Source organism: Danio rerio, chromosome 19 (genome assembly GCF_052040795.2).
Source record: "Danio rerio strain M-AB ecotype USA chromosome 19, GRCz13ab, whole genome shotgun sequence".
NCBI lineage: Eukaryota > Metazoa > Chordata > Actinopteri > Cypriniformes > Danionidae > Danio > Danio rerio.
Window position 1 is genome coordinate 1737501 of NC_141039.2, and position 24062 is coordinate 1761562.

Below are 24062 nucleotides of genomic sequence, written 5' to 3' on the forward strand. Positions count from 1 at the left end.
CTCTCTGTCATAACGTTATGGGTTAACACAGTTCAGTGGGATGCTCTAATTCAATGCCTCCTTCCATCTAACACACATGATGGCCCTATTATTAGACACTTGCTGCTGAGATGGTATGCCCAATTACCCATCAGTCTCCACTCGGCTTGTGTGAGAGCGTGTGTGTGTCCTGCAGGCCTTTATGAATCAGCTCTGATGTCCTGTTGTCCTCATGACCCATAAGTGATGGCTGTTTGTCACATCACCAGGAGCTGCTTGTTCAAGCATGTTGTGATGCATTAAAGGCATTACAAATATTAATATCGCTCACAATGATCTTGAAATTGCATGAAAGTAACAGGTGGAGAAGGGGGTTCATGATTACCATCATGTATAATTTCATATTTGTTGTGTTGATGATCACAAAATGGCACCAAACAGTCATAAACACAAAGCAGACAGAAACTGAAACAGCTGATGGAGTATACACTAACCTGCGCATTATTCAGACACTAGATGGCGCCAAACAGTCAAAAACACAAACAGCAGATGGAGTATACACTTACCTGTGCATTATTCAGACACTAGATGGCGCCAAACAGTCAAAAACACAAACAGCTGATGGAGTATACACTCACCTGCGCATTATTCAGACACTAGATGGAGCCAAACAGTCATAAACACAAACAGCTGATGGAGTATACACTAACCTGCGCATTATTCAGACACTAGATGGTGCCAAACAGTCATAAACACAAACAGCTGTTGGAGTATACACTCACCTGCGCATTATTCAGACACTAGATGGAGCCAAACAGTCATAAACACAAACAGCTGATGGAGCATACACTAACCTGCGCATTATTCAGAAACTAGATGGCGCCAAACAGTCAAAAACACAAACAGCTGATGGAGCATACACTAACCTGCGCATTATTCAGACACTAGATGGCGCCAAACAATCAAAAACACAAACAGCTGATGGAGTATACACTAACCTGCGCATTATTCAGACACTAGATGGTGCCAAACAGTCATAAACACAAACAGCTGATGGAGTATACACTAACCTGCGCACTATTCAGACACTAGATGGCGCCAAACAGTCATAAACACAAACAGCTGATGGAGTATACACTAACCTGCGCACTATTCAGACACTAGATGGCGCCAAACAATCAAAAACACAAACAGCTGATGGAGTATACACTAACCTGTGCATTATTCAGACACTAGATGGTGCCAAACAGTCAAAAACACAAACAGCAGATGGAGTATACACTCACCTGCGCATTATTCAGACACTAGATGGCGCCAAACAGTCAAAAACACAAACAGCTGATGGAGTATACATTAACCTGCGCATTATTCAGACACTAGATGGCGCCAAACAATCAAAAACACAAACAGCTGATGGAGTATACACTAACCTGCGCATTATTCAGACACTAGATGGCGCCAAACAGTCAAAAACACAAACAGCAGATGGAGAATACACTAAAATGCGCACTATTCAGACACTAGATGGCGCCTAACAGTCAAAAACACAAACAGCTGATGGAGTATACACTAACCTGCGCACTATTCAGACACTAGATGGCGCCAAACAGTCATAAACACAAAGCCGACAGAAACTAAAACAGCTGATGGAGAGGTCATATATCCAAATATTGCCCAATAAGTCGATATATTGATCACTGCAACAGGTCAACTTGTAAATGACCTCAGTTCTCAGCAAACTGATTAAAAACCCAGACAATAAAGATTATAGAGCAGGGGTCATCAAACTTGTTCCTGAAGGGCCGGTGTCCTGCAAATTTTAGCTCCAACCCTAATCAAACACACCTGAACTAGCTAATCAAGGTCTTACTAGGTATACTTGAAACAAACAGGCAGGTGTGTTGAGGCCAGTTGGAGCTAAACACTGCAGGGTCACCAGCCCTCCAGGACCGGGATTGGTGACCCCTGCTATAGAGTGTCTGATATACAATATATTGCGTACAGAAGCAGCGCTGATCACAGCTACCTCTAATGCAAATGTGATGCCGCATTCCTCAAGCCTAATCAATGCAGATTTCAGACCTCACTTATTTACCATACCTGTGTCTTCTGATTAGCTCATTAGCTCATCAAGTGCTCCGTGATTTGATTTAGGTGTGCTATATCATTCAACATGTGCAGGTTGTGAAGTTCGGCAGGAAAAAAAAAAGATTTCTATAAATAAAAAATAGGATAAAGTCTCCTAATCATGATAACCATGATATTCCTTCGACTGTAATCGTACAACCAAAACCTACAATCGTTGCATCCCTATAATTACACACACTTGTAAGTGTTTTGTTTCCCGAACACAAGTAATCTAATGCAGGCGTTCTCAACTGGTTTGGCCATGGGACCCACATTTTTACATGGTCATCAAGTTGCGACCCAAATTTTTAGGAATTATAATTAATTTATATTTAATAGTTAACATACACAACTAGTGACAGATAAATTTTGAGAAAATCACCAAGACTTACAAATAAACAATATTTTACTGCTGTCATTTAACAAAATGTATCAAATTATGGAAATATTACAGAGTAAAAATGTCAAATACTGTAAACAGTGGTTAGTGTAAGGAAAAGTTAAGTTACCATTAACTAAACTCAACTGTAATAAAACATTAACACTGATCTGGTTGAACTGAACAGAAACCAGCAAACTGAAGTAAAATTATTAAAACAATTATAACCATTTTATAATAATCAGCAGTTATTTGCTGTTCGGCTTTTGTGTGGGCTTTCTTGGCCTTTGCTACATGGTGAGCACAGTAAGATGTACTTGTACTTTATTTGTACATGAATATGTAAGGCACTTTTGTGATGCCCTCAGCTATTAGAGTCGTCTTTGAAAATAGTCCACAGGTTTTTCCTTGCAACTGGGATGTTTGGTTTCTAAATGTTGTTCTAATTTAGGTTTCATTTCTCTCGTGAAAGCACCTCACTACATATGACACACTGAGGTTTTAAGCCTTTTTGTCGTCAAAACATGTAAATCCACACTTTACATATTCGGGGTCGTACTTGCACTGGAATTTCACATGTCAAAAGGGTATACGCCGAGCTAACATTAGTGTTGTTCCCATACTGATAAACTTCCGGTGACCTGTTGTGAACTTTTTTTCCCATTTTATACGCTTCCTTTACAGCATCGATGTTGTAATGTCATTAAAATACATTCATTTAGTTGCTCAAGCGTAAAACTAGAAAAAAAAAGCCGTTTACTCGCACGTGCCTGTCAGCAGGCTAGCGCAGAAGCTCCATTAAATATACTGGGGTAAAATAAATGCTCATATTATAAAGACATGGCGGGGGGAAATGTAATTTAATGCAGTGCTTCTTGTACAATCTGGGACCCACTTTATATCGGATATCACTCAGCCAGTGGAGATCGCTGACTTTTAAAGAAAACAAACCTTAAACGCGCCGGTTTTTGCATTGCAGTTCGCCAAAAGCGCTTAACCCAGGTTCCTGGCAAATTAAAAGCCCCATTAGCATGCTTCGGCACGCGCATTTCAAAATAAAAGTCCAATATAAGCAAAATAAGTTAAATATTAAACTTTTGTTGTTTTTTTTTTTGATCACACACTCCGCGACCCACTGAAAATGTTCCCGCGACCCACCAGTTGAGAAACACTGATCTAATACAACCAGCAACAGGCATCGCTAACTAACACCGAACAATGCATTCAGAGCGATTTAATGTAATTGTACCGAGTTGATGAAGTCAGATGTGAGCCGAGGGCAGGGTGTGAGCCTGAGGGTGGGTGGGTGTGTGTGTGTGTGCAGGGGGTATTAACGAAGAACATTTGGGGGTCAAAGCCATTAGGGAGGACGTGCCACTCCTCATTACAGCACTCCACGGGGTCAAAGAGAACAATGGAGATCAAGGTCAAGGGTCACGGCCTCAAGAGGAGCTGCTCATTTCACTGACACACACACACAGACACACGTTCTTCGCTTTTCAGAGGACACAGATGCTGCTGGGGGACGGGTTATGCAAATCAGGGTAGAGCCTTAATAACCCACAGAGGCGGAGCTTCCTTGTTGACTGATTTGCATGAGGCAGAGGATAACACACGTCTTTCTTGCTGATTTTTGTGCATTTTCGGTGCACTTCTTGACCCATTGTAGTGTTTGTCTACCCATTTCTATCCCTCGTCTCTGTTAACCTTCATAGTGGACACATGGCACGGCAATAACCCAGATTAACTCTTAGACAATATTGCTTAAAGGGGCTAATAATATTGACCTTAAAATGAGTTTTAAAAAAAATTTAAAACTGCTTTTATTCTAGCGAAATAACCCAAATAAGACTTTCTTCAGAGGAAAAAATATCAGAGGAAATACTGTGAAAAATTCCTGAATCTGTTCAACATCATTTGGGGAATATCCGTAACAGAAAACTCACATAGCTTTGACTTGAGCTGTATATAAAGCTCATACTGTAAGCTATGAAGCTGCACTCACAATAACAGATCAGTGCTGTTGCATGTTCTCCTTCTCTCACTCCAGTGTCAGTGCACCTCTCTCGCCCATTGTTCCGCTCACATTTTCATCTCTCGCTCTCATTTCTGTCACTTCCTCTTTCTCATTCCTGTCTCCTGCTCTCTGTTAATCTTCATAGGCGACAGCAGACGCGGGGAGATCTTAAACAAGACAGATCTCTCCTCTGATGGCTTTTTCAGCGCTGAGGGACTTGAATTCGGTTCCCGCTGAATGCCGGAGGAATCGTTTCCCGCTGCCGTCAGAGATAAATCATTAAAGTGGCTTCACCTGCATCTGCAAATGCAATCTGCAGCCTGACAGCAAGTGTTTAGACACACGGGGGCAAAAACGCAGACAGCTCCGGCTGAGCGTCCTTCACGTCACAACAGGGCGCAACAGCCTCACTGCGTGCATAGGGAATGATATCATACTCAATATCGCCACCTGATGGACACAAGGGGAAACAAACACCCCTCGGGGGTAAAGATGTGTGTGTGTGTGCGTGTATACTCTGAATCAATACAGTTTAACATTAATATGACTTAAAAATAGTGATTATTCTGATAAACACTGTGATCATATTGAATACATCTTCCGGTTTAATGTACTTACGTTTATTAAATGTAATAAACAATAAGCTGGCAGTCTTAAAGCGTTTTGTTTATGGCAACAGGTTTCTAACTTCCCATTATAAACAGTTTGTGTGCATTATTATACCAAACGCAGGTTATAAGTGCCCCAAACTCACAGTGCTCACAGGAGTCAGTTTTATTCTGGAGAGTCGGTTTGGCCTAATACTAGTATGATTAGTAAAGTTCTTAGTGCTGTGTGTGTGGGTGTAAGTTCATTTGTAAGTGTGTGTGTGTCTGTGTCTCTCTGTGTGCGAGTGTGCATCTGTATGTATGTGTGTGTGTGTGTGTGTGTGCATTTAAGTTTATGCACGCATGTGTGTGTATGCATGTGAGTGTGTGTGTGTATATGCATGTGTGTGCATCTGTATGTGCATGTGTGTGTATGTATGTGTATGCATGTGTGTATGTTTGTTTGTGCATGCGTGTATGCATTTGAGTGTGTGTATATGTGTGTATGTGCATGTGTATATGCTTGTATGTGTGCGTGTATATGGATGCGCGTGTGTATGTTTGTATGTTTATGCATGTGCGTGTATGCATGTGTGTTTGTGCATGTGTGTGTTTACATGCGTATGTGGGTGTATGTGCGTGGGTGTATGTGCATGTAAGTGTGTATGTTTGTATGTGCATGGATGTGTGTATATGCATGTGTGTGTGTGTGTGTGTTTGTGCATATGCATGTGTGTGCATATGCATGTGTGTGTATTCATGTGTGTGTATGTGCATATGCATATGTGTCTATGCATGTGTGTTTACATGCGTATGTGGATGTATGTGCATGTGTGTATGCATGAGTGTTTAAATGGGTATGTGGATGTATGTGCATGTGTGTGTGCGCATGTGTGTGTGTGTATGCATGAGTGTTTAAATGGGTATGTGGATGTATGTGCATGTGTGTGTGCATGTGTGTGTGTATGCATGAGTGTTTAAATAGGTATGTGGATGTATGTGCATGTGTGTGTGCATGTGTGTGTGTATGCATGAGTGTTTAAATGGGTATGTGGATGTATGTGCATGTGTGTGTGCGCATGTGTGTGTGTGTATGCATGAGTGTTTAAATGGGTATGTGGATGTATGTGCATGTGTGTGTGCATGTGTGTGTGTATGCATGAGTGTTTAAATAGGTATGTGGATGTATGTGCATGTGTGTGTGCATGTGTGTGTGTATGCATGAGTGTTTAAATGGGTATGTGGATGTATGTGCATGTGTGTGTGCATGTCTGTGTATATGTGTATGGGAGTGTGTACATTTGTATGTGCATGCATGTGTGTATATGCATGTGTGTATGTTTGTATGTGCATGTGTGTTTACATGGGTGTGGGTGTATGTGCATGTGTGTGAGAGTGTTCATGTTTGTATGCTCATGCATGTGTGTATATGCATGTGTGTGTGTGTGTATGCATGTGTGTGTTTGTGCGCATATGTGTGTTTTCATTTGTGTGTATGCATATGCGTGTATATGCATGTGTATGTTTGTATGTGCATTCATGTGTGTGTGTGCATGTGTATGTTTGTGCATGTGTGTGTATATGCGTGCATGCATCTGTGTGTATGCGTGTGTGTGTGTGTGTGTATGTTTGTATGTGCATGCAAGTGTGTGTGCATATGCATGTGCACGAATGTGTGTATATGCATGTGTATGTGTTTGTGCATGTCTGTGCATATGCATGTGTGTGTGCATGTGTATGCATGTTTGTATGTGTGTGTTTACATGTATGTGTGTGATTCTCACATGTTGCGTGACTGCAGCGCTGCAGACCGGCTCATCTGAGAGGGCGGGCAGCTGCTGAAGAGACTCTGAGCTCGACCAATCAGATCCTCGTACGGCAGGTCCTGAGGCATGCGAGACAGCAGGTGATGAACACTGGCCATATCACACTCACTGCTCTTCACCTCCTTCTGTCTGTACAGCACAATCTGAGGACAGAAGGACAGAGAGTTACACACACACAACCTGATCACTTCATCTGACTGACTCCATTCAGCTGAAGAAAGAGAGTCACCTGGATGGTGAGCAAACTAACAGAAAATGTGTGTGAACTACCCCTTTAAGGACTTTCATGCAACCGGGCCCTGGATTCTGCAGTTCAGAGCGTCGAGAGTGTGTCAAATCACAGCACACACACACTACCTAAGCAGCAGGATGAACTACATTTCCTGCTGGCTTCCTCATCCCGACTTCAAACGGCCCCTGGCCCCGTTAGCTTCTCGTTGTCTCCAGCAGGGGAGCGTCTCGTGGAGGCAGAAGAAAGAGACGCGTTTAAAGCTTTCCAGCACAAACACACACACAAAACCTCTGGTGAATTCATTAGAGTTGTTTAATTAACGGATCCGCTACAACAAAGTGTCCTCGATTCTCGTATTAGATGAGGAAGGAGTGGGAAAAAAAAGAGATGAGATTCTTTGCCTCGATGTTTGTTGCTGTTGTTATTGTGCTGATGAATTAGCCATCGCCTAAATAAGTGAATTAGCCAAAACATGGTAAACAACATCCTCTTTTTGGATTACAAAAGCGTTGTGTTGTATTGTGAGGGGTGAAATGACATGCAAGAGCGCCTGGATTTTAATGATAGGAAGAGTATTAGCTCTATTATTAGCAAAACAGCGCCATTACCGGGGATGCAGACAGAGATTGTGTGTAAACAGGAACTTCTTAAGAAAAACTGGCAAATCAAATCTGACAATTTCCCCAAATGAGAAGCTGCAATATATATAGTGAAGATATACCAGAACTCCGAAAACATTTCTGTTTATTAGCTTTCATTTATTTTATAACTTCGGTCTCCCCCACATGTATGAAGACATACGCCATTTCAATGTGGTCATTGGTCCATAAATGTTCCCTGCTTGTTATTAAACTATTTCATAACTGTAACAAGAGGCTATTCAATCATAACTTCATGTTGAAACAGCTCTCGTAACATTATTTATAAATTTGTGGCTCTTTTGGATTCTCGGTGCCTATAGAAATTAAAAATGTAAAACAGGAAATGTGTTGGGACCATTGTTTTTGTTTACATCCCTCAAAATGCGCTATAGGTGAATTGGGTCGGCTAAAGTTGTCCGTAGTGTGTATGTGAATGGGGGTGTATGGGTGTGTCCCAGTGATGGGTTGTGGCTGGAAGGCCATCCGCTGTGTAAAACATATGCTGGATAAGTTGGCGGCTTTTTCCACGGTGGCAATCCCTGATTAATAAAGGGATTAAACCAGAAAAAAAAAATGAATGAATGAATGAATGAATAATATTATTTCAGTTTTGGTGCTTTGAGTATTTAAGACAATATTAAGTTTAATAATAACAATAATAAAAATAATAACAAAAAAAAATAATAATGATAATAATAATAATAATAACAATAATAATAATAATGATAATAATAATAAATATAATAATAATAATAATAATAATAATAACAACAACAATAACAATAAAAAATAATGATATTAATAATAATAATAATAATATAATAATAATAATAATAATAAAATAAATAATAATAATAATAATAACAATAATAATAATAATAATAAATAAATAATGATAATAATAATAACAACAATAATAATAAATAATAATAATGATAATAATAATAATAATAATAATAATAATAAGAATAATAATAATAATAATAATAAATAATGATAATAATAATAACAACAATAATAATAAATAATAATAATGATAATAATAATAATAAATATAATAATAATAATAACAACAATAACAATAAAAAATAATGATATTATTATTATTAATAATAATAATAATATAATAATAATAATAAAATAAATAACAATAATAATAACAATAAAAATAAATAATAATGATAGTAATAATAATAATAATAAATATAATAATAATAATAATAAAAATTATTATTAATATAATAATAATAATAATAATAATAATAATAATAATAATAAAATAATAATAATAATAATAATAATAATAATAATAATAATAATAATAATAAAAGCTCAAATTAATAATAGATTTTATAAATTGTAATCATGATAACATTTAATAATAATAATAATAATAATAATGCATATACAGTCAAGCCCCAAATTCACAACCCAGGCAAAGTCTGATTTAAAGTTTGGTAACATTTTATTCTGATGGTCTGTTTGAGTATTAGTAAACTGTCTGCTTAATATCTGCTGATGCTGCTCCTTCAACAGACATTTAACTATAGGAACCTTTACAAGTGCATGTCAACTTACACTAACCCCAACCAAACAGTCTACTTATAATCTATTATGCATGTGGATGCAATGTAAAATAACTTCAACAAACGGACCATCAAAATAAAGTGGGACCTAAAGTTTTTATTTAGGTGTAATCAAAAGCTGGGAATTTTCTTTTTGCACAATGATGCCTCTAGTACATCGTCTTATTATCTTTTGGCAGAAGCCTGTTGTGTGCAAAAAAAGCTTGTTGTTTAAATAAAAGTGACTTTAAATCAGTATTGCCCAGGGGTATGAATAATTTCTGGCATGACTGTATATGATAGATCAGGGAGCACCAAACTTGTTTTATTTTAGCTCCAACCCTAATCAAACACACCTGAACAAGCTAATCAAGCTCTTACTAGGTATACTTGAAACACCCAGGCAGGTGTGCTGAAGCAAGTTGGAGCTAAACCCTGCAGGGCACCGGACCTCTAGGAACGAGATTGATGACCCCTGCTCTAGATGTTGCAAACTACTGTGTTGCTCTCTGCCCCTTTTTCAGCATCTCTAAAAATGCGATATTCTGCAGCGGGACGGCATTTTTGTGAGTCTCACATTTTGAAAAGAAAGTCACATTGAACTACAGCACTTCTTATTCAGGCAGATCGTGCAGCGTTTAAAGGTCATTTCCCGTGACTGACATCATAAAGTCTCCCAGCATCTGTGAATGCAATCCCAACGTCATTTCTTGTGTGAACAAAGATCAATTTAATGCGTGAAAGCGGCTTTTTCAGCATCTTGTGAAATGAGCGGCGAATTTTTAGGACGCCCAGTCAAGTTAAAAATAGTTTTAAAGATGCGTTTCTTCAGCTCCCGAACACTGAAAAGGTCAAACCGCAGCTCTGCCTCCATGTCCTTGAAAAGCAGGAGATGTAGAGAGGAAAGTACAGACTGTAGAGAGACGCTCGCTCTTACCACAGCGGCGAAGTAGATGGCCATGAGTGGGTGAGACGCCAGGAAGAAATCATAGAGCCGCAGAACATGCCGGAAATCTGACAGGACGTAGCCGTACCATGTGATCAGCCAGCTGAGAGCGAAGATCGTGCCCACCTCAGACCTGCAGCACAGAGATGAGCAATTATCAGCACATGCTTTTATGCAAACAAATCAGGCACACAAAAAAACTAAAGCAAAACAAACACTAAAAATTACCAGCACTTTATTATGCAATCCAGTCAGAGCAAGTCTTCAGTTAATGATTCACTGATTCAACTGATCCAGTCAAAGCAAGTCTTCAGTTAATGATTCACTGATTCAACTGATCCAGTCAAAGCAAGTCTTCAGTTAATGATTCACTGATTCAACTGATCCAGTCAGAGCAAGTCTTCAGTTAATGATTCACTGATTCAACTGATCCAGTCAAAGCAAGTTTTCAGTTAACGAATCACTGACTCAAATGATGTTGTCAGAAATTTTCCAGTTAATGATTTAATTATTGAAATGATCCATGCAGAGTGAGTCTCCAATTAACGATTCAATAAATTAACTGATCCTGCAAGAGCAAGTCTCCAATAAAAGATTCACTGGCTCAACTGATCCAGCCAGAGCAAATTCTAATCAATGACTCAATGATTCATCTGATCCAGTCAGAGAGGATCTTTAGTTCTTGATTTGCTGACTCAATGAATTCACAAGTCAAACAAATTCATCAAAAACTGGAGTTTTTCTGAACTTCATGCAACAGATGGCACAAAAATAAAGTCTCTAATGCCAAATTTAAAAATTGAGTCAATGCTTTAAATGACCCATGCAGAGTGAGTCTCCAATTAACGATTCACTGATTCAACTGACTCAGTCAGAGCAAGTCTTCAGTTAAACATTCTTTGATTCAAATTATGTTGTCAGAGCAAATTTCCAGTTAATGATTCATTGATTCAAAGATCAATTAAAAGTGAGTCTCCAATAAATAATTCACTGATTCAAATGAGTTACTCAGAGTGAATGTCCAGCTAACGATTCAATGAATTCACATGTCCAAAACAGCCAACTAATGACACCAAAATAAAGTCTCTAAGGATTTGCATGAACTGAAAATTATATTTAGATTAGGATTACTGCAGTAAAGGAGTAAGATGTTGAAAATGTCCAGCAGTAGAAAAGCTTAAATGTAAACAGATCCATATTTGGTGTTCTTTTCACTGAATGCATCCTCCCCATAAAACATATCAGTGTAAAATGATGTAAAATCAGCATCTTTGCAAAGCTTATTACTACACACTGCCACATTTTATTAGGCTATCTGTTCTTCATCCGTCACTGCCTATCAATATTTGTGACAACGAACAAAAGAAATGCATTAAACATTGTTACTGAGCATCATGCAGAGTGTGCATCCAGCATAAGTAAACACACTCAATGGAAACATGACCTTTCAAACAGCCTATAATCTGTGAAATGGCTGTTCAAACATGCCGTTTTCTCATGCATCCTCCCGAAACTCGTCTTAAAACCCGCTGAAGCATTTAGCACACGCAAAACATGCTTGACACATTCATTAATCACAGACACCGATGTCACCCATATTCCATGCGAGCAATTTAACACTGCTGTAGGCCTTTTCTCCGACTGATAAAAATATGCTGCAAGGTTACAGTACACGTTAGTTGTGAATAAAACTCTTTGCATGTGCAACATTGCTATGCTGAAATGGTGAAACACTAGCAGAGCTGGATGATATGTAGTCTAGATTACACTATATAAAGCAAGTGCTTGTGATTTGAGTATAAACTACTTTTTCCTAATAATCGTGATCAGATTGCAGCCACTTTTTAATGGGTTACATCAGTGGTTCTCAAACTTTTTTTTATCAAGTACCACCTCAGAACTAAAATTGTCTCTCCAAGTACCACCATGTATTGAAATACGTAGCGTAGTAGACCAATTTAAGCAACTACAGCTCTGCACAGTTCAAAAACAGGGCAGATTAATTACTATAATTAAGAATATTTATTATTGTCAGCCACTTTAAACATTTTAAATGGTAAACGTTAAGACTGTACTGTGCTTACATGTAAAAAAACAAACAAACATCAACATTTAAATTAAATTGTGCTTTTAAAAGTTAAAAATGGTAGGTTACTGTTCTTTAAAAGTAAAAAATGTCAATGTCAATTTTATTTATATAGTACTATTAAACACAACCAAAGGTTGACCAATGCGCTGAACAATACAAAACACAAAGAACAAGTATAAAACTATAGCTAAAACAAACAATTCTCACTAATAGTTAATATAGCTAAAAACAAACATATCACAGATAGTGTTGGAATATCAAGCCAATTCCATGCGTGTTCAGTAAGAAAAGGTCTGGAGAGGGTTTTCTTCAATGCCAAAAATATTAGTAATTTATTAGAAACTTTATCAGATAAATTACTTTATTAAATAAATTAAATAAAACTTTATAACAAATGAATAATTCGATGACAGAGCTCTGGGTTACGTTACCCCAATGCAATACAAGAATTACATTCAAGAGGTTCGCAACTAACATACATTTCCTGACTCCAGCATATATACACAACTGATCTTAACAGGTGGAGTTTTGGTTTAACATCATTTATCAGTCATTCTGCACTCCTTTGGCTCTTTTTAACCCCTAGACATACTTCCTCTTTCTGCAACCCTTCTCTGCATACAGAATTGAACAATTACGTGCATTTTTAATATATTTCACAACTTCTACAAAGATCATGACGACTTGTGACATGTCCAGACAGCAGTCTGGAACAAATCTAAATTTGTTCTTATTCTGCTTTTTCCACTAGTCAGTAGTTCTTCTAAAAAGTATGCAGCACAGTAAAAAAAAAGAAAGTGTGTCAGGTCAAATGTGCTATTATACAACAGAAAAGGATTGATTAATATGTTGTTAGTCTGACCATTTTTCTAATAAAAAATAAAGACACAAAAGTAATAAAAATAAATAACTTTGTTCCTACAATAAATTCCTACAATAGTTATTACAGCTAAAAACAAAAAATTTTCACTGATAAAATGACAAATCACAAAGGTAAGTTTTCAACCTAGATTTAAAAACAGACAGAGATGAAATAGACCTAATGCAGAGGGGCAGAGCATTCCACAAAGTAGGACCAGCTACTGCGAAAGCTCGGTCATCCCTGCATTTCAGCCTCGACTTCGGAATGTATAATAGTCTCTGGTTAGATGACCGAAGAGACCGACCAGGCTGATATTCAGTCAACAGGTCTGACAGGTAGGAAGGAGCTAGGCCATTTAGATTTGTTTTATTTCGGCTAGAATAAAAGCAGTTCTTATTTGTGTTAAAGCCATTTTAAGGTCAATATTATTAACCCCCTTAAACAATATTAGTATTGGATTGTCTCCAGAACAAACCACTGTTATTCAATGACTTGTTTAATTACCCTAACTTTACCCTAATTACCCTAGTGAAGCCTTTAAATGTCACTTTAAGCTGTATAGAAGTCTCTTGAAGAATATCTAGTCTAATATTGTTTACTGTCTTCATGGCAAAAATAAAATAAATCAATTATTAGAGATGAGTTATTAAAACTATTATGATTTAAAACGAAAATTTTTTTCTCTGTTGAACAGAAATTGGGGAAAAATATATTCAGGGGGGGCTAATAATTCAAGTATATAAAATTAAAAGACTAATGCTTATTTAAAATATGCTAACTATTTTAATTTAAAACACGACCGCTTCATCCCATTTCAGCTGAAGTTTCCCAAGACTAAAGTCATTCAGGTAGTTCTTTTCTAAATCCTCTTCTAGTGTCAGCAGGCTTAATATCATACATATTTACATGCGCAGAAATGGCTGAACCGCTCAGAAAGCCACATATTTAAGTTTGCATAAATATGCATGCGCATGATCATCAGATATGAGTCCGTATAAGTGTAAACCCAGGGCTGACCATTTTTATTTATGAAAGTGTTGCGTATTCCTCACACGCTCCCAGTGTCATCTTAGATTTTAACAGCCTCGTGTTGTTTGTCCTTCGCAACCTGATGCTTAAAGTTGCATTCCTGATGTTTATGTGAGAAGCGTTTTGCCAACAAAATTGTTGATACGCGATTCATTTATGATGCCCCAAAGTGCGTGTGCGCGCGAGTCTTCACATAAAACCTGTAGCTCGGCGTTGCGTGCAGGGTTTTCCGGGCTCTCGTTTGTAAAAGCAGGTTATTTTTAATGGCAGCTCATCTAAAATGTAGAGAATAAGAGGTTGTTCATAAATATTGCATGCGCGTGTCTCGCCGCAGCGCTGGTCCACAGGTTTAATGGTGTTGCTCACTCAGGTGCTGTTGCTTTTGCTTTTATGAATCTTTCCAAACAAGTTAATAAAGCGGCAGAACTTTTAAAAAGCCCTAAAATAAGACATCGCTTCCTGTTCGTGCACAGGCATACAGGGATGTATTTGAGCTTGTGAGATTGAAGGATGACTGTTTACAGAGCTGGTTTTTCATTAGGGCTATTGAAAACATTGTGATCGGGGGCAGATTTAACCAATCAGCGAGGCAACGGCCGATTGGAGGTCCCCTAAAAATAACTTGAAGTTTCTTTAACTTATATTTATCAGTTTTCTATCATAATTTATATGGTGAGGGTCGGCAAAATAGCTGCAATGATGCAGCACTGTTTGTGCTATTTTGTGTCAGGGTTCTGCCACTCTGGTCTTGTAAATTCTTGTTTTGGTGGCAGAGCCCGGGCACTAGCTGTCTTGTCCTGTTTCTGTCTTTGTGTGTCTCTGTGTGTGCGTGCGCAAAGCATGCGCGCTCTCACTTGATGCAGCCGCGCGGGCTCTGCCTTCCTCGGACGCGCGCGCTTTTGTACTAGTGTTTGTGTTTGTTCTGTCGGCATCACGCTGCTTCATTCTCGGCGCCTCCGTCTAGTTGGTTTCAGTTTTGGTTGGCGCTGAGATGAAGCATGCGCGTTGCTTATGTGTGAGCGCACGGTAAGGTGTTTATCTATCGTGTGCTCGTGTCTTGCGTCTGTCAAATGCATGTGGCTCGGTGTTTACATTGTGGTCGCGTGCTTTTGTTGTGTGCTTCGGTGTTGTTTGTCTTGTCATAAGAACACGCGGTTAATGAGTTCTCTCACTGGCTGCGTGTTCTAGTCTCGTTTTATGTGAGCGCATGGCTTGTGTTGTCTCTCTGTGTCATGCGCTCTCCCGTCTATTGTCTAGTCCCACCCTCCTTGTTACCCCATTATTAGTTAATTATGTTCATCTGTTTGTGTGTTAATTTAGTCCTTCATATAAACCCCTCATGTCTGCCGTCCTGTACCAGTTCGTCGTCGATTTTTCCCTGTCCTGCTGTGTCCAGCCCTGCCTTGTCTTGCCAACCCAGTCAAGTTTGTTTGTCTATTTGTTTTATTAGTGTTTTTCCCCCTCAGGGTTGTTTATTTTACCTTTTATTTATTTATTTTATTTTTTATTTTTTTATTTACCTGCGTCAGTTGCGTTGCTTTACTTTCATTCATGAATTCGCTCGCGGGGCATCATGGGATAGCGCAGCATGCATGGGATGCGCACTCCGGAATCTCATCCGGGTCATCCGGGTACTTCTCGCATACTGATTTTTGAATTCTATGAATTCGGACATACTACTCGGCTCACATACTGATTTTGCCGTACTATATAGTATGGAAGTATGCGTTTTCGGACGCAGGTATAAAGTCTCAAAGTGTAGGTTAAACTGCAATAAGAAATCCTTTGTACCCGTTTCAGTGGGTTTATTTAATAAGAGTCAATCTTAATTAGCATTATAAATTTTGTAATTGTTGTATTTTGTATAGTTTTTTATTGCTTGTTTTAGTGAATGTCTGCAGCAATATGGCGACGCCCATAACAAATCTCCTGTCAAGGACAATAAAGTTTTACTACTACTACTACTGCAAAAGAAATTTTGGGTTTTAGATTGGGTGCATCCGCATTTAATATTTAATATTTAATAAAATATTATTAAATAATATTTAATAAAAGCATGGATAAATACAATAAAGAAAAAGACATAAATGAAATGAGCAGTGTTTTATTGTTTTATTAATCAGGGGTCATCACAGCGGAATGAACCGCCAACTTATCCAGCATTTGTTTTACGCTGTGAGGTGATCGTGCTGCCCACTGTGCCACCGTGACGCCTTGTAGCAGGGGTCGGGAACCTTTTTTCAACAAAGAGCCATTTCTGATTTTTTTTTTAGCAGATCCCTTTTTTTAAAGAGCCATTTGGATGTATATTTATCTCAAAATGCCTCTTTTAAAAATGCATTTGCTACTGTTTTACTACTATAAATAATACAGGTTTAAATAAAACCTTAATTTATGTCCATGCACAACTAAAAAATAAATAAATATGAAGCATCACATGTTGAGCAAGTGCATGAATGTAGAAAGAACGTCCTTTTATTAACAGTTCTTATTCATTTTGCTGTAAAAATTTACAATAAAGAGGGAATTGTAATTGTATTTTTGATAGGAATCGATAGGATTTCTTGTGTCTAGTTTAAACGGTAAAATATTATTATATTAGGCGAAGCAGTGGCGCAGTAGGTAGTGCTGTCACCTCACAGCAAGAAGGTCGCTGGTTCGAGCCTTGGCTCAGTTGGCGTTTCTGTGTGGAGTTTGCATGTTCTTCCTGCGTTCGCGTGGGTTTCCTCCGGGTGCTCCGGTTTCCCCCACAGTTCAAACACATGCGGTACAGTTGAATTGGGTGAGCTAAATTGTCCATAGTGTATGAGTGTGTGTGTGTGTGGTGTTTCCCAGAGATGGAAGGGCATCCGCTGTATAAAAACGTTCTGGATAAGTTGGCGGTTCATTCCACTGTGGCGACCTTAGATTAATAAAGGGACTAAGTTGACAAGAAAATAAATGAATGAGTTATTATATGAAGACAGCTGGAGAGCCACATGTGGCTCGAGAGCCATAGGTTCACTACCACTACCTTATAGTAATACTGTAAACAAAGAAACTTTAAAATAAAGTGTGACCGAAAACCTCTATGAATAATGTTTAATTTCTAAATTTAAGCTCTAAATAACGTTTAAAACCCGCATATTTGATCTATTTATAAATGTTAAAAATAAATCTTCTGTTATTGAACTTACTTAATTAGTTTTTAATCTGGTAATTATATAATCGAAAAGATTTGTAAAATAAATAATATAATTTCAGCCTTTAAAAAATGCGACACTTAAAAAAAAATAAATTAAATAAACCTTTAAAAATGATTATGTAGCTCCAACTGGAACAAATCCTTACTGTTGAGCTCTGTGACAGTGACTTTGATGAAGGACTGCACACAAAACAGCTTCCCATGAGGATATTTCATAAACCTTGTGAGCGCTTGTGTGTGTGTGTGTGTGTGTGTGTGTGTGTGTGTGTGTGTGTGTGTGTGTGTGTGTGTGTGTGTGTGTCCTTGCAAGGAAATCAGTTTTGAACTGACAGAGACAAAGTGAACTGTACATCCACTGTGCTTCGGTACACACTGATTCTCTCCTGATTCAATGTATAGAGCTGCTGCTATCTGCCGGCAGCAAAAGCACAGACATCCCAGATCCGTGTCACAGATTTCAGCAGCTTTTATAGTCTCAGACAGTGTCTAATAGTCAGAGATAAACCTGTTAGCGGGTGATACTCTTTCTCATGAGTCTGCAGAGACCTGTACAGATGCCCTCTGCTGCCCTCTTCAGGACAACACTCTATATTATTCTCAGTGGGTCAAAGAAAAAGTATCAGGGCATCTGAAAAACATATCGCTTATATACCAACATCCAAGTATGAGCAGTGCAGTGGCTATACTGTTAATCCACAGAAAAGACAGATCTCCAATGATGTCTATTCAAGATGTAGAGAAATCTGTATTCTTGAAACTAATAAATACAGCAGATGTCAGTGATTTGTTTGTATTATTTAGTTTTACTGCTACAGTATATTTTAAATGCTTCTTAGAATAAAATATATTGTGTTTAATGGGGACAAACGTTGTTGTTTTTTACCCAGACATATTAAAAACAGAACATATGTTACAGCAGTAATCACAATACCGGGATTTTGTGAATTTTTATGCAAGGTTCTGGTCAGAATCTTATACCGGCCCATGCCTAAATACCACAGGAATGTATTTAATCTCGCGGCTTAGCTTGTATTTCACATTATCAGCAATTGCTCTTGATTCTGAAGCCTTGAGTTCAGGCATTGATCATCTGTTTATGTCAAATCTTAAGATTAGGATTGTTTATTTTGTCATTTTTCCATGAAAATTCGTCTAATGTGCAACGGCTGACACATACAAAATACAAAACTGTATACAAAATACTAAAACTCTTTCAGCACCACATTATATGCTAAATTCAGGAGATACACTGGTAAGGGGATGAAAGATTCCTATTTCTCACCCTATTTTTTCCTGTTTTAATAGGTAACTTATAAAGTAAACTCACATTCTGAGTGCAAGACATGAGAAGCATCCGCAATAAAACATAAAAAATGAATATAATTAATCAAAAGTGTGTGTTTCTTAAAATTTAAGTAGTAGGTCACCACTTATGTACACTTTTTAAGCATTAAACCACTGCTCTTTCTGCATCAAATACACACAGGTTTTTGTAAAAAGCACAAAAGTTTATGTCAGTGGTTCTCAAACTTTTTTCATCAAGTACCACCTCAGAAAAAAAATTGTCTCTCCAAGTACCACCAAAAATGAGCAGTATTGAAATACAGTAGGCTCAGTAAAGCAGCTACAACTCTGCACAGTTAAAACAACGTGGCAGATTACCTCAGAAATATAGGCTATATTCATAAATGGCATATTAAATGCATAATTTTTGATCAATTTTGAAATGTGTGTAGCATGTACATGACATATTTCATTCCTCCGCGTACCACTAGAAGGAAGCCTGCGTACCACTGGTGGTACACGTACCACAGTTTGAGAACCACTGATTTAAGTAATATCTGTCATGTCTGTGAATGTAAACTGTTGTGGAAGAAATTGCATATGTGATGAATATATAATTAAACCTTTAACCTAAATGTAATAAACCTATAATAAAGCTTTAACCTGAATGTTTACTTATATTAAAGGTGATTCAAATAACCAGAATCTCTAGTCATTAATAACTATAAATGTAGAATATGCACATAAGAGTGTGGAGCAACCAATGGGGTAGTTCACCCAAAAAATTTAATTCTGTCATCTTTAACTTGTCATCCACTTGTCTTTGAGTTTCTTTCTTCTGTTGAACACAAATGAAGATAAACTGAATAATAATAAGAAGAAGAAAAACAGCCATTGACTTCCATAGTATTTTTGTTATTATGGATGTCAATAGCTTCTTTTTTTCTCTGCTTTTATTTTCAGGAAAATAAATTTTCTCTATTGATCCATTTTTATATATATATATTTTTTTTAATTGAGGGATTTCCCTATTCACCTTATTCTCAGCTGTCGAGCGGGCGCTGCCATTTGAATCTTTTTGTCTCGAGACTTCCGGTCACATTCACTTCCATTCACTTTTTGTCGTTAACAACTGCTCGTTACGCTGCTTGATGTTGCAATTTAATATTTTCTTATTATATTATGCTACTTGGTCTGTGTAGTCATGCAAACATTTGTTTGTTGAGCAAGTAGTTTGGCCATTTTCTGCCGTTTATTATTCCTAGTCATTTCTCCCATAGGCGACTGAATCGGAAGTTCTAAGACAATCGCGAAAACAGGCGCACTTCCGCATTTTAGAATAAGGTCAATAAGGACTCAGAAGGCGGGCAGTAATATGGTTGTTAAACCTCGCATTGCCACAAACTTACATAGATTTAGAATCACTGGAGTGAAAGTAAATGATGAGTACATTCTTGAGTGAACGGTCCCTTAAATCTAAATCATGTATACCTTATCATGAAGTCGTGTAGCTCTCGGTCCACTCGCTCCAGAAGGGGCATCAGGTAGTTCAGGATGTGTTTTGTGCTGTCCATGGTGGGGTCCATGAAATCCCTAAACATCCCAACAGAACAAACCAGAAAATCTACATGATCGCTATGAAAAAGAGACATTTTGATGTTGCAATGCTTGGGAATGTTTTTTTTTTTTTTTTTCAAAAGAAACCTATTGTGCTCAACGTAAAAAAAATAAAAGCAGGACTGCTGTGACATTTTACCTCAATTTAAAAAAAAATATTATAATTTTTAAAATGTCATTTATTCCTGAGATTTAAAGCTGAAGTTTTATCATTGTTACTCCAATCTTCACATTATCCATCAGAAATCATGTTAATATGCTGATTTGGTGCTCAAGAGACATTTCTGATACTTATCAATGTTAAAATCAGCTTAGCTGCTTCATATAAGTATGACGAAAAATGTGACAAACTACTAATCCAAAAATGTAATTACTGATTTATTAGTTATATTTTTCAAGGACTCTTTAAACTGATCAAAAGCAAAATACATTTATAATACTTATAACAATATTTATTTTGTATTATTATTAAAATAATTATTTATTTCACAAAAATGCAGTACATTAATAATCCTATTCATAAAAATTAATGTTTAATAATTATATATTATGACACAAATATATATATATTAGGCAGCAAAAAAATCATTATTTTAATTCTAACTATTAGAATAAACTATTGTATTTTATTTTAACTATTAAAAAATAGATAAACTGTTTAAATTCAAATCTAATTATTTAATTTAAAAAACATTAAATATATTTACACTGAATTCTTTTCACTGAAATAATATTTGACAATAGTTCTGTTTTATTTTACTTTTCATTAAGAAATTCTGTTTTGTGAAGCAAAAGGGACTTTTTTCGTAAACATTTTAAAGCATCTTGATTATTAGTTTTGACTAGTGTCTACCCATATATTCCTAAAATATACATTTCTGAAAAATGACCATGTACGCCTAAATGCTCTTGATATTTTCGTTGACGTATATACATAATGTACACTAGTGAATGTTATATTTTCATAAACAATTCTATAAATAAAGTAAAAAATAAATTAATTAATTGATAAATAAAATGCTTGTTTAAAGAGATGATGCCAACCACGTGGGGACCTAATACACTTGTACACATAGACATCACCTATTTACTATATAACTGCAGGTTAACAACACTTATATATAATAACTTTACACTATATAATAACCTTTTACAGTTGAAGTCAAAATGATTCGCCCTCCTGTGAAGTTTTTCTTTTCCAAATATTTCCCAAACGATGTTGAACAGATTCAGGAATTTTTCACAGTATTTCCTATAATATTTTTTCTTCTGGATAAAGTTTTATTTGTTTTATTTTGGCTAGAACAAAAGCAGTTTTAAATTGTTTTCAAACCCATTTTAAGGTCAATATTATTAGCCCCTTTAAGCGATATTAGTGTTGGACTGTCTCCAGAACAAACCACTGTTATACAATGACTACCTAATTACCCTAACTTTACCCTAATTACCCTAGTGAAGCCTTTACATGTCACTTTAAGCTGAATACTAGCGTCTTGAAGAATATCTAGTCTACTATTATTTACTGTCATCATGGTAAAGATTAAAGAAATCAGTTATTAGAAATGAGCTATTAAAACTATCATGATTAGAAATGTTTATAACAAAATCCTCTCTCCGTTAAAAAGAAATCGGCGAAAAGAAAACACTGGAGGGCTAATAATTTGTATATAATGAAGATGTTTTTTTATAAATGTATAAGTTTTTTTAAACAGAGTGAGTATATAGACTCAATAAAGACTCGGTGCATAACACTGTATTATCATATAAACATGGGACCGGGTTATCATTATTATAACCTGAGATGATGATTGGACAGTTTCTCCATGATGGCGATGGTCATCCTCTCTCCCAGCACCAGCAGGAAGGTCACCACGATATCATGATAACCCTGATAATAATGCAGCTGAGGATTTCTCCGCAAAACATCCAGAATGATGTCGATCAGCTGCTCCTGAAGAACTTCTCGCTCATCCACACGCATGCCTGAAAAACACAACATCACCACAGAACGACCAATCAGGCGTGTTACATTTGAAACAAGCATGACGGAAGGGAAAATGAATTATCCCATTATTATTACAGGACCAAACTCTCCCTGAAGATATGATGGGGAATGTTAAAGTCGCTTTTAATCTTGTGACTTCTCATGTGATTTCAGGACAGTTGAGGTTCTTGTTCAGAGGCGAAACACACAATCAGTGCATTATTTCACATGAACATTAATAAAGCTACTGAAGTAGGGGAACAAAGATTTATTTCAATAGATTTAATATCTATTAAATTATTTTCATAAACACATGTCAAACTAAAAAGGCATAACAAAAATAAATACAATTATTTCCCTAACTGTGTTTTAATAGACCAGGTTTGTAATATCTTGTGTTATTACCTCTTGGAAATAAATCTGCTTGTTGATTTACTTATTTTTAACTTGCTTAGATTATGGTAAAAAAATAAATGCAAATGCACTGTATACAGTGAATATTAAAGTAATTCAGTAATCTATACATATTTAATCAACTTGAGATATTAAAAATATGATATGCATTCATTCAAAAACTTTTGGAAAAATAATAAAAGCTCCCATTTAATTGAAATTGAATGCAAAATGTACTTGCCAAAAATACAAGAAAAATCTATATTCAAAAAATTGTTGTATTATACAAATATATAGATCCACAGATGATATTTAAATTAATTTAAAATAATAATACAAAATGGATCTTATTATTCCCTTGCAACTTAATATTAAAATATTGTTTTAATTTTTAAAACAATTTTATATTATATTACATTACATAACATTACATTATATTATATTATATTATGTTATATTATAATAAATATTTAAAAATAAAATAATGTGTATATTTTGTAAAACTATTTTTTTCATTAACTTCTATAGCATATAAGACACTTATTTTGTTTATTTACATACTTTTATTCATAAATCATATTTTTCTCACTTTAGTTATTATTAACTTGCTTTGGATTATAGCAGATGGTAAAAAAATAAATGCAAATGAACTGTATACAGTGAATATTAAAGTAATTCAGTAATCTACACATATTTAGTCAACTTGTAATATGTAAAAATATATGATCTGCAAGTAACTTAAAAATAATAAAGGGTCTTATAAAATTTAAATTAGATGCAAAATGTACTTTACATAAATAGAAAAAAAAATGTGTTGTATTATACAAATATAAAGATATAAAGATGTACAGATCATATTTAAATTTATTATAAAACAATAAAAATAGATCTGATTATTCCCTTGCAATTTAACATTAAAATATTATTTCAACATTTAAAGCATTTATTTATTTATTATATCATATTATTCAATTCTTTTGAAAGTTTTTGTGCAATAACATTTTTTCTATCAACTTCTATGCATTATAAGATAGTTTATTTATATACTTATGTTCATAAATCATATTTTTCTCACTTAGTATACTAACTTCTATGGCCCACGAGACACCAGAAAGTATCATCTTAGCTGGTTTATCACTAATAAACACAGATTGGGAGCACGTCTCCCATCTCTCCATAGTAAAGTCATATAAATGTGTGTTATGTTCTTACACCGACACTGACACTCATACACTGACCTTTCGGAAAGCGCCGCATTGATCTCCTGACATCGAGCACCACCTGTCTGTAGTCTTTGTGGTCTTCTCGAACATCTTTAGCT

The 24062-nt window shown here is 36.1% G+C and overlaps 1 protein-coding gene across 4 annotated transcripts in view; it reads right to left on the reverse strand.

Moving 5' to 3' along the window:
• Positions 1–24062, reverse strand: part of zgc:63863 — a 34694-nt gene that overhangs the window by 8492 nt on the left and 2140 nt on the right. For 2 of the 4 annotated variants that reach the window (NM_200401.2, XM_088651348.1), the window contains 5 exon segments: positions 6874–7058; positions 10291–10432; positions 20239–20340; positions 22161–22347; positions 23980–24060. In NM_200401.2, coding sequence (NP_956695.2) covers positions 6874–7058; positions 10291–10432; positions 20239–20340; positions 22161–22347; positions 23980–24060 — 697 coding nt within the window. 4 annotated transcript variants of the gene reach the window in all.